The 12,585-nt window shown below is 46.0% G+C and overlaps 1 protein-coding gene across 3 annotated transcripts in view; it reads left to right on the forward strand.

Moving 5' to 3' along the window:
• Positions 1-228: 228 nt before the first annotated feature.
• Positions 229-12,585, forward strand: part of LOC144504611 (acetyl-coenzyme A synthetase 2-like, mitochondrial) — an 81,969-nt gene continuing 69,612 nt past the window's right edge. For 2 of the 3 annotated variants that reach the window (XM_078230227.1, XM_078230226.1), the window contains exons 1-4: positions 229-1,240; positions 9,052-9,148; positions 9,946-10,145; positions 11,887-12,062. In XM_078230227.1, coding sequence (XP_078086353.1) covers positions 874-1,240; positions 9,052-9,148; positions 9,946-10,145; positions 11,887-12,062 — 840 coding nt within the window. In that variant the 5' untranslated portion in view covers positions 229-873. The remainder of the gene's footprint in view (positions 1,241-9,051; positions 9,149-9,945; positions 10,146-11,886; positions 12,063-12,585) is intronic. The other variant, XM_078230228.1, reaches the window with a different exon arrangement.

The raw sequence follows: 12,585 nt of genomic DNA on the forward strand, positions 1-12,585 counted from the left end.
ATGTGAACAGTGTCAGTGTTGACAGTGTGTGGACAGTGTGAGTGTGGACAGTATCAGTGTGGACAGTGAGTGTGGATAGTGTGAATGTGAACAGTGTGAGTGTGAACAGTGAATGTGAACAGCATCAGTGTTGACAGTGAGAGCGGACAGTGTGAGAGCGGACAGTGTGAGTGAACAGTGTGTGTGGACAGTGTGAATGTGAACAGTGTGAGTGTGAACAGCATCAGTGTTGACAGTGAGAGCGGACACTGTGAGAGCGGACAGTGTGAGTGCTGAGTGTGAGAGCGGACAGTGTGTGTGGGCAGTGTTAATGAGGGACAATGTATCAGGTTTTGACCGGTACCACCTTTTTATCTGCAGTGTTGTTTTTAAACTTAATTCAGATTCTCACATAGCTCCGGTAGAATTTGAACACATGCTCTCTGGATTATGGTTCATTAAGATAACCAGCACATGGCCGTACACACACCATTATAATTGCCGAACAGTTGTTCAGAGAGCCAAACATCAGCACACGAGTTATAACGAGGAGAGTTTCTGTAATGTTATTTTGATTGCTATTTAAACCCGGGGAATGTGCTGCAAGTTTCTTTGTGATGTCAGTTAGCTTTGTGAACTCAGGCAGGGAGAGATGATTCGTGGATTTGAACCTTCTTCACTGCACCTTCCTGCAGTGTCTCCGAGATCTCTGGCTGTCTTTACCTCAAGGGGGCCCCTCTCAGCTCAGTCTGCTTCCTATTTTGGGCTGTGCTCTCCTCAGATGGGCCGCCTCCACACGAAGACAGCTTCAGTTGACCAGCTGTCGACCTGAGGAGTTTGCTGGGGGAGCCGGCTTTGCAGCTGCACTGCTCCCGGACAGAGAGAGGGGGACAAATGACAACCATCATGGGGGGTAGCCGCCTGCTGTCGATTCCGTTCAGACGCTGCCGCCTTCTCAACGCCAGGGTGCCGGGGGAGAGCAGGGGCTGTGCCCGGGCTCCCGACTCCCAGCTCCGGCCGTTCCACTGCAGCACCCCCTCAGCCGCTGCCATCAGCACCTTCCTGCCGGAGGCCAGCTCCTTCCCCGGGGTAAAATCGTACGCCGACCTGTTGGACTTTTCCATCAGAGACCCCGACCGGTTCTGGGGCACCCTGGCCAGGGAGAGGCTGGTGTGGGATCGGCCCTTTCACCAGGTCCACGACTGCGACTTCACCAAAGGCTTCATCGCCTGGTTCTTGGGAGGACAACTCAACGTGTCAGGTAGAAACCCTGCCAGATATCTGCTGTGCCCTTTGCCGCGTGTTCCCGCTGATCAGCGGGGAAAATAGTAGGGACCTCAATCCCAGCTCAATACTGGCTTCAGAAAAAGGAGTTAAAAATTCAACCAGATGAAGGAATATCTTCTCCCCAGCTCCCCATATGGTGTCTGCAGAACATGATTTTTAGATTTTGTGTGTGTTAAGTTTTATAAACTGTAGGCAAAGCAGAAATATCAAGAAACACAAAGCGTCTCGTTTCAGGAAATTGAACTTTTAGCCAAGCAGATTTTGTGGGCGGCGGTGGGAAATGAAAGCGGGGTTTTCACGCTTTCCTTTTTGCTCAGAGATGGCCACATGTCATCTGTTACAATCCGATTTTCTGGAGTTCAGAGAGCAGGTCGAGGAGCTCAGAACCCCGCCGGGACCGAGCCTCAGCCTCAGGTCCCAGACACAGGGACTCCAGCCGGGACCCAGACACAGGACCCCAGACACAGGTCCCCAGCCTGTGGTCACTGCCCGAGGGGTGGGGGTTTAAGCTGTCGATGCCCCCGGGACCCTGAGGAAATGTCTCTCTGAGCTGGAGTCAGTTTTCTTGTACTTACCCGTATAGTTACCACAGAATCAGTGCAAGAGGGCCATTCAGCCCATTGATCCTGCACCAACCCTCTGACAGAGCACCTTACCAAGGCCCACCTGCCCCCATAACCCCACATATTTACCATGTTAGATTAGGGAATGTTAGATTAAAACCTGATTTATCACCTGGGGAACACCAGAACCCACCCCGAAATCAACACCCCGACCACCCATAGAAATCATAGAAATCATAGAAACCCTACAGTGCAGAAGGAGGCCATTCGGCCCATCGAGTCTGCACCGACCACAATCCCACCCAGGCCCTACCCCCACATATTTTACCCGCTAATCCCTCTAACCTACACATCCCAGGACTCTAAGGGGCAATTTTTTAACCTGGCCAATCAACCTAACCCGCACATCTTTGGACTGTGGGAGGAAACCGGAGCACCCGGAGGAAACCCACGCAGACACGAGGAGAATGTGCAAACTCCACACAGACAGTGACCCGAGCCGGGAATCGAACCCGGGACCCTGGAGCTGTGAAGCAGCAGTGCTAACCACTGTGCTACCGTGCCGCCCGACTCCCAACCCCCCCCGACCACCCGACTCCCACCCCCCCCCCCCGATCACCCGACTCCCCCCCCCGACCACCCGACTCCCCCCCCGACCACCCGACTCCCCCCCCCCCGACTCCCCCCCCGACCACCCGATTCCCCCCCCCGCCCCCCACCACCCTCCCAACCAACCGAAACCAACTACCCTTCCCCCTAGCCACCACCTGGCTACGTCCTAACTACCCAACTCCCCGTCGTCTGATCAGACTACCCTGCTGACTAGACCTGACTGTCCCACCCACATAACCACCCCCGACACTACTCAACTGTTCCCAGCTCCACCCAGCTCTCCCCATCCCCCCCAAGCTCTCCCCATCCCCCCAACGATCTGACATCCACGCAGCTACTCCGTCCCAACCTGATTTGCCCCTGGCCTGACTACTCTTTCATCAGCCACCTATCTCAGCCACCTATTCTCCCGACCACTTACTACCTTCCCGACTCGACTAGCCACTCATTCACCCATCTACCTAACCCTTTCACCCACTTCACTCATCTCATCCAATTACCCCCCATCACCCACGAACCATTCACTCACTCACTCACTCCACGAATATTCATTAAACGACTGGACCTTTCCACTTCCCAGAATATGGCAAGAGTGCTGGAAAAGTCGAATGTGCGCTCTCTTCCCCTGGCTTCACTCTGCTCCCCTGGCTTCACTCCGCTCCCCTAACTCCATTCCGCTCCCCTGGCTCCAATCCGCTCCCGTGGGCTCCAATCCGCTCCCCTGAGCTCCATTCCGCTCCCCTGGCTCCAATCCGCTCCCGTGGGCTCCAATCCGCTCCCCTGAGCTCCATTCCGCTCCCCGGGGCTCCACTCCGCTCCCCTGGCTCCACTCCGCTTCCCTGGCTCCAATCCGCTTCCCTGGCTCCACTCTGATGGAGTTGCTGGGCAATATTGCATATTTGTGATAGCTGAGATTGGAAGATCCTGGAGGAAATGTGCAGCAGCGTTGTGTTGGGAAAATCTTTGCAGTCAGTGGTAAAGTGCTCAGCATTGTCCTACTTGGAAGATTCAGGTCAATATTGTCTAGGCTTTGTTTACAACTTGAAAATAGTAAACTTCTTAGCTACAGTATTTTAAAATTTCAGGCCCTATAACAGTTCAAATGTTGAACTTTCAATTAGTACCTTTGCTCACCTTGGGGCTGCCTAAAGTGCTTCACACACATAGTCCAACACTTTTGAAAGGTAGTAATTGTTGTAATGTAGGAAACTTGGTAGCAAATCTACGCACAGCAAAATCTAGACTGACACTCCAGAGCAATCCTAGCCAGTTTCTATCTCTTCATCAGATGACCTGGTTGTTACCTCATCGTTGTTTGTGGGGCCTTGTCACGTGCAAGTGAGCTGTTGCATTTCTTTCATTACAATAGTGATGACACTTCACACTACTTCATTAGCTCCAAAGCACTTTGAGATATCCTGTGGTCATGAATGCGCGATGAAAATGCAGTTATTTTTTATCTTGTTTCTTAATTGAAGCCCCTTGCCCGGGCATCTCCTTAATGGTCTTTTCTGCACTCTCTACATGTCCTTGAGGTCTCTCCCACAGTGCTCTGACCACAACCTAACCAAACTACTGCTCAATTGATAACCACAAAAGGTCAAGATTGGGGGCGAGGGAAGGGGGCAGCCATGAAAGGACAGCCTTTGATTAAAAAAAGAACCATTTGGCCCATTGAAACTCATCATTTGCCAAATCACCAGAGAGTCTGTAATTGGATGAGGGAATCTCGAGAGGACATTGTAATTAGATTGGGGGGGGAGGTTTGCTGAGAGGATATGGGGTGTGGGGGGGGGGGGGGTGGAGATCATAACTAGGTAGGGAGGTCGAAGAGGACATTGCAGCTTGGCCGTTATTAGATCCGAGGGAGCAGAGAGGACATTGGAATGGCCGTGATTAGATTCAGTGATGGCTAGAGAGGACATTGGGAGCTTGGGCTAAAAACTGTTTATGAACTCTCTGGTTCAATCTGAGAGTCCAACAGATCTTGACAGGGCCCTTCACGTTCTGGGAGGTGTCCATTGTGCAACGCAACTTTAATCCAGGTTGCAGGAAAGTTCTTGCTTGTCTACATATTTTCCTGCATTTCCTGGCCAGCTCTCATCAGGGATGTGAGTAGATTGGAAGGGATTAGGGAGGGGGTGGGTGGTGTTCGATTAGATTGGGCAGGACCAGTGAGGATGTTGGAGAGGCTGAGTAGATTGGGAGACTGGAGAAGACATTAGGGCTGTGATTAGATTGGGTTGGACCAAAGACTACATCATTAGTGAGGCAGTGATTAGATTGGGGAGCCAAATGGAGGGGAGTCATGATTAGATCAAGAGGGCTGGAGAGGACATTGTGGGTGGAATGTCAGTAGATTAGAGAGAGAGGTTCAATTGCAAGAGGGAAGCATCTAAGCTTGAGGGACTGGGGATAGCACTTTTTCTACATCTGACCCACAATCAGTGCTGTAAAGTTACCGGCCTTCCTTCAGCTGCTAGTCTTCCTGTGTCCTGGATGTTAAAAGTAAAATTTTGCTTAAATTTGAGGCACAGACTCTTTTTAGTGTATTTAAATGGCAGACTCACTCCGAGAGAGCAAGTTAGTCACTGTCTCCAAGTGACTTCCATTAAAAATGGTGGGAAGGTGGTTTATAGCCTTTCACTGAGCCATGATCCACTTTTTATGCTTTGCAGACCTAGCCTCATTACTGTGCTACAAGTGAGCATCAAATGGCCATCCTGTTGCAGCTCACCACATATGGGCCAGTCAGGTGGACTCGAGGCCAACATGGTCGGCAAGAAGATAGGACCAAAATGGGGAATGGAGGCGATCGTGGAGTGAAAGGAGGTGTAGCAGCTCCTATTATGCTTGTGAGGCCAAGGATTGCCACTGCTACTAAGGTTCTCAAGTCATCACAGAAAAATATTTAAAATGTCACCATTTTGGGCATTTTTCCATTTATGGGCCTAAATTGGTGACAGGGCAGGCCAAACATGGGTCAAGTCCAGAATTTTTAGTCGATTCGAGTGAAGGTGGGAGGGCAATGGAGTTTTGGTGTGCCATCATCCCACCTAAGTATGTGCCCTTCTCGTTTCCAAGCTCACCATTAGTGAAAACAAAAGATTCTGCCTTGGTTGTCTATTGGAATAGTAATCATCTTCCCAGGCACATAATTTGACCAAGCTCCCAGTCATATTCTAAAAGAGTTTAGCATGTTATCTTCAGCTTAGCAGGTAGCACTCCAGCCTTAGAGTCAGAAGGCTGAGGGTTCAAGTCTCACTCCAGAGACATGAGTACAAATTTCTGGTTGACACTCCAGTGTAATACTAAAGGGTTGTAGCAATGTGTGAAGTACCAACTTTGATGGGAAGTTAAATCGAAACTCTTTCTGTCCTCTCAGGTGGATGTGAAAGATCCCATGGCACAATGTCAAAGAAGATCGGGGGCGTTCTCCCTGTACCCTGGCCAACCTCATTCAAAACTGGTCTTTTCATATTGCTGTTTTTGGGAATCCAGTGGGGCAAAGTTGCCCATTAAGTTTCTTACGTTACAACAGTCCCTAAACTTGTTAATTTGTTAATTGTCTGTAATCCGCTTTGGGATGCCCTAAAGCTCTAAAAGACACTTGCTACATCAATGCATGTTCTTTCTTTACCATTAGCGAAATCCTAGTCAAAACAAAATCGATTAATCTCGGTCTTGAAAATTTAAATTGCCCCAACAGCCACAGCCTTCTGTGCAGGGTGGGGGAAGTGAGTAGGAGGTTGTACTTTGGGAGCTGAAGGGATTGGGAGGGGAGGTACAAAGGGAGGATGGGGGAAGGGTAGGATCTTGGGGTGCGCCCCAGGTTGCTAAAGTGGATCCCCCAAACAAGGTACTTCCTCTTCCTTTGTAGCAGAGGCAGAACGATACCATTTATAGACCACTAATTGGTCAGCTAAGGGTCTCAATGGGACTGAGGATGGGCTGGCTGGCTGACGCCTTTAACCACAATAATATAGGCAGGAAGGCAGGAGACCACCTGCTTTATTTTATATGCTCCCACACTCTCTGCTCCCAGCGGCTTGCAAACATGCTGCAAGAGGCTGTTAAACCATCATTCTGGTGAATAAAAGAAAAAAAACGGATGTATCCTTTCTGAGGTGCCATGCCCAAATCTGAGCTGATGGGGTCTGGCAAAGTTTTTGTACAACTGAAGAATTAGACTGAATGATGTATCCTGTTACAGTAATAGCAAAGGCAAAACCAGTTTGACAGCATCTGGATAATACAAGGTGGAACTGCTTTGGGAAAACACTATGTAACATGTTTGCATGCCAATTTTAGGTTTACTTAATATTTTACACGATAGTGCCTCAATGCCACTGTTGGCATATAACCAATTTCTGAAAGGGAGCTTTCTAAGTGCTCCCCCTCCCCCACCCGGGCTGATCACATCCAAATCACGCTTGTTCAAAGTCCGTCTTTTCCTTTGGAGTAAATGCGCTTAGCCAGTGACTGAATGCCCACCAAAAGATTATGGGGAGAATGAAGGAGGTAGAAGCATTGAATGAATCCAGGGAGGCAGTGTCAGTCATTATAGGCAACACTGAGTAATGTAAAGCACCACTTCTTGACGAAGAAACAAGTTGTTCCAAGTACTTACATTATTAAGCGATTTAATCTCTTGCTGAATTTCATCCACAGTTGTATTTTATCTTTCACAGGCTTTCTCCTACTACTGCTTTTCACCTATAGTTAAAACTAAACTAAATTTGTGTGAATTGGCTCAGTAATGAGTCTAATGACATCCCACCATGAACAGGTGAATTTCTCGCATTGGGCCCTTCCCACATCCGACTTAATCATGGGAGATTTTCCTGCTGTCTGGAGATTGATGAGCGACTTCTCCTGTGATTAATTGGGTCCAGCCATCATGTTACCTGTCATGATGGGCAGGATTAAGTTCCACCCATTGTCTATCTCCACCTTGCCTCAGCTCATCTGCTGCTGAAATCCTTGTCCATATTTCTGTCCTCTGTAGATTTGACTATGCCAAAGCTCTCCTGGCTAGTGTCCCATCTTTCAATATTCATGAACCTGAGCTCATGCAAAACCCTACTGTCTGTTTCTTAATTTGTGCCAAGTTCTGTCCACCCATCACCACTGTGCCTACTGCCCTACATTGCCTCCCAGACCCTGAACATCTCCATTTACAAACTCTCATTCTTGTGTTTAAATCTCTCCATGGCCTTGCCTCTCCACATCTCTGTAACCTAGTATTAGCCCTACAACTCCAAAGAACTGAGAAACGTGCTCCTCCAATTCTGATCTCTTGCACAGACTCCACTTCCTTCATTCCAGCGCTGCTAGTTGCGCCTTTGGAACTGAGCTCTGGATTTCCCCCTTTAAACCTCACTTCCCCTCGCTTTGCTAAGCTTTTAGTCACCATTCCCGATATCTCAGTCTTTAGCACATTATCAATATTTGTATGGTTACACTTCTGTGAAGCTCTTTAGACAATTTATTATATTAAATGCACCTACATTGTAGATTGAAGGAAGTGGATTGGTAACTAGAGGACAGACTTGCCCATCATTTCCAGCATTTTATTTTTCTTTCCGGTTTCCAGAATTCAAAGTATTTTACTTTTAGATGTATATTTCCTCAATTGGCCTACAAATTCTCTCCATTTTATTTTGGTTATCCATTAACTCACAAACAGAAAGCACGGTGGCACAGTGGTTAGCACTGCTGCCTCACATGGCCAGGGAGTCGGCTTCAATTCCAGCCTTGGGTCACTGTCCGTGCAGAGTCTGCATGCTCTCCCTGTGTCTGCGTGGGTTTCCTCCGGGTGCTCCGGTTTCCTTCCACACTCCAAAGATGTGCAGGTTAGGTGGATTGGCTATGCTAAATTTCCCCTTTGTGTCCAAAGAGGTGTAGGTTAGGGGGATAAATGTGTGGAGTTACAGGGATAGGGCAGGGGTCGGGCCTAGGTAAGATGCTATATTGGTGTGTCAGTGCAGACTCAATGGGCCGAATGGACTCCTTCTGTACTGTAGGGATTCCATGATTTTATAAAGAAAAAGAGGGGAGATGAGGAGAAATTTCTTTGCATACCAAAATGTTGTTATCTGGGTGACAGTGCCTGAAAGTATGGTGAAATTAGATTCAATCGTGAATTTCAGAAGGGATTGGATATCTGCCTGAAAAAGGAAAGATTTTCAGAGGTATGGCAGAAAGAACAAGGGAGTGGAACTGATTGGGAAACTCTTTCAAAGAGCTGACACATGAATGATGGGCCAAATAGCCTCATTCAGTGATGTAAGATTCTAAGATGAGCAGCCGCATAATATGCGTGAAGTAAATGCATTAATACGTTTAGTGCTTCTTCAGGATTATTGGAAAGGATGTTTGTCATGAAGTTATAATTTTTTCTACAATCCTTCAAAGAGGAAGGGATGAATGTTGTTAATGTTTCTTATGTAATATACAGTGGTATTGCGTCTCTGTCTCTTTTACTATGTTGATGGTGGTTGATGTTATGTGCACTATATAAATGCAACTTGTTGTTGTACTTTGCATTAAATTGTCAATTCTAACAGTAATCATTTAGTTTACATTGATAACTTTCATTTATTCTCAGTGAATTGTTTAGATCGCCATGCCAGCCATTCCCCTAACAGGGTGGCTTTGATTTGGGAGAGGGATGAACCAGGCACTGAAGTAAGGATTACATACAGGTACAACTTTTCACATACAATATCTCTTTAAAGCAGTTTAATGAAATATCTTGAATGCGGTCACTTTTGTAGAAAGTTGTTAAATTGAATTAGTTAATTCATTCAATTAATTTGGGGCCTACAGGATTATCATGACATAATAATGTTTTGTTAATGTTCTCCGATGGAATGAACCTGAAATTGTTGGGCCTACACGTGAGCCCAGTCTCACAGTCCTGATTTTCAATGCGCTCAGGGCAAGTAAAGATGCTAGTGTTTCCCTATTCCCACAAACGAATAAAACAAAATGGGGACTAACAATAACCACCTGGTTTAGAGCATTAGTCACACATTATGACTGAATTTGGAATCTTCTTAAGAAATAAAACAAAGTGTTTACCACGTTTTAAGCATCAGGAGGGAAGGTAGAGCCCAAGACAGAGAAGGCCCTTATGGAGCCGAGAAGTGCACTGAAATTTACTTCCAGAGAAGTTTAAAACAGAGCAAGTTTTTAAACTAGTTGGAAAGGCCTCCTCAAAGTTCTATCGTGCTTACTGCTGCCAGAACCAACTCTCTGCCAGGTTAAGGTAGCATTGAATCCCAGTGACATAATAGAACCCCAGTGTGCACATATGTATGAGGTTCCTCTCTGATTCAGGCAGATGCCTCAGAAGCCATTTTCAAATTGGAACAGCGTAGTTGTTTAATCCCCTCCATTTTAACTGCCACCCTGCTGCCTGATGGAAACTGGACAATTGTTGACAACCACCCCCAACCATCCCCTTCAAGGATTAGTAAATGGATGTTTTATGTTACAGGGAACTTTTGGAGACCACATGCCGACTGGCTAACACCTTGAAGCGCCATGGGGTGCAGAAAGGGGACAGAGTTGCCATCTACCTCCCGATATCTCCCTTGGGCATAGCTGCAATGTTGGCTTGCGCCAGGATTGGTGCTGTGCATACGGTGATCTTTGCGGGGTTCAGCAGTCAAGCGCTGAGTGGCAGGATCCGTGATGGTAGGTGGACAAAAATCTTTTGTAATTTATTAATTTGTTGAAGAGGTGCATTCATTTTCAATACAAGCAAGGCGATAGTGGTGTATTGGTAATGCCACTGGGCAAGTAATCCAGAGGCCCAGTGTACTGCTCTGGTGGTCTGGGTTCAAATCCCACTTTGGTAGCAGATGGAATTTAAATTCAATTAATTAATAAAAACCTGGAATTGAAAGCTAGTCACAGTAATGCTAATGATGAAACTATAATCGATTGTCATAAAAACCCATCTGGTTCACAAATGTCCTTGAGGGAAGGAAATCTGCCGTCCTTACCTGAACTAGTCTACATATGACTTCAGACCCACAGCAATGTAATTTAACTGTTATCCTGGAATGGTTTATAGACTTGCTAGTGACACCTGCAGCCCATGAAAAAATATTTTAAAAATCTTGTGCCTGGACTATCCACATGAGACTCTCATATGTGTATTTGCTTAATTGAGGTCAGTTTATCTAATCAATATATTTAATTAATATACAAAAATGGCCCTTTTATAGAATAGAATCATAGAATATCCACAGTGTAGAAGAAAGCCATTTGGCACATCGAGCCTGCACTGACAACAATCCCACCCAGGCCCTATCCCTGTAATCCCACGTATTTACGCAGCTAATCCCCCAACAGTAAGGGGCAATTTAGGATGGCCAATCAACCTAACCCGCATATCTTTGGACTGTGGGAGGAAACTGGAGCACCCAGAGGAAACCCACTCAGACACGGGGAGAAGTTGCAAACTCCACACATCTAGTCACCCTAGGTCAGAATTGATCCCTAGTACCTGGTGCTGTGAGGCAGCAGTGCTAACCACTGTGCCACCGTGCTTTCTGTTTTGTGATTTAATGGATAACCAAAAAAATGGAAAGAATTTATAGGCCCGTTGCGGAAATATACATCTAAAAGCAAAATACTTTGAATGCTGGAAATCAGAAAGAAAAATATAAAATGCTGGAAATAACGGGCAGGTCTGGCAGCATCTGGGAGAGAGAAACAAGAGTTAACATTTCAGTTTGTGATCACTGCTGAGTATTTCTAGCATTTTCTGTTTCTATTTAAGCAAATGTATATGCTGTGTATTTTACACAGGGAAAGTAGGGAACATTTCTGTAACACAACTTATATTACATTAATGATTAAATAGTCATCTCAAAATGTATTTTTGCTTTGAATTGCTGTAGTCATTATTTTTGTGTCAGGGAAGTAGCTAATACACAAAACCGCTTAAATTCATCTGTTTCCAAAGGATCACTTGACTTCCATTGTTCACGCAACAGTCGCTATTCAGAAAATAATGAAGCCAAGTTTGTTCTGTAGCTGGGCAGATCCTTCTTTGCAATGCTCACAAGCCAAATTGAAATCAGTGACTGATCACGATGACAAAGAAGCCCCTGTGATTTTGGATGTCCCGGCTCATTCGAGGCAGGTTTGACACTGACTCCACTCACTATTGCCCAATATCTGGAAGGAGTGGATACAAAAGTTAGAGGCTGAGCAACAGGCTTGGGTGCCTGCCTGGAGATACTGAATATTATTCAAGGTCACAGTTGTGTCGGCTGTATTACAGTTGACCTCAGGGACGTTGCATAGCCCAGCTGTGACATTGATCCCCTTTTTTAGATCCAGATTTTTAGCTGAGGAAATGCATATCAGTAGCATCATACTTTTCAAAACAGTGCCTAATGAATGTTTGTCTTTGACTAACTAGCCGAATGCAAGGCCATTATCACGTGCAATCAAGGAGTCCGTGGTGGTCGTATTATTGAGCTCAAGACGGTGGTGGATGAGGCAGTAAAGACATGTCCTACCATAAAGCATGTCTTTGTAGGACAGAGAACGGACAATAAGGTTCTTATGACTAACATTGATATACCACTTGAGGAAGTAAGTCATCATTACAGTGATACCTTTGAATTTAAATGAGTCTCTTTAGGTGCTGGGAAGGCTTATCCTCCTTATATGTAAAACTTGGGATGAGTAAAATTTGTACTTTGTACAGTTTGCTACTTATTGTTGCGTGTATTGGCATTGTTATTAGAGGAAAGGTACAGATACCCAGTATAAAATCCAATCAAGCAAAGAAGCACGGTAATACTTAGAAAAAAGCTCTTGTATTTATACAGCGCCTTTTATGAACTCAGAACATCCAGAAATGCTTATGAACATATGAAATAGCAACAGAAGTAAGGTGTTCAGCCCCTTGAGCTTGCTCTGCCTCTCAAAAAGGTTGTGGCTGATCTGTTTGTGTTTTGAATTCCATATTCTATCTAGCCTTGTTAAACTTTGATTCCCTTGCCTAACAAGAATCTATCTACCTTTGCCTTAAAAATATTCAATGACCCTCTCCCACACCACTGCCTCCACCTCCTTCTGAGACAGAATATCCAGTCGCACAACCTTCTTGAGA

The sequence above is a fragment of the Mustelus asterias genome, chromosome 15 (assembly GCF_964213995.1).
Source record: "Mustelus asterias chromosome 15, sMusAst1.hap1.1, whole genome shotgun sequence".
NCBI lineage: Eukaryota > Metazoa > Chordata > Chondrichthyes > Carcharhiniformes > Triakidae > Mustelus > Mustelus asterias.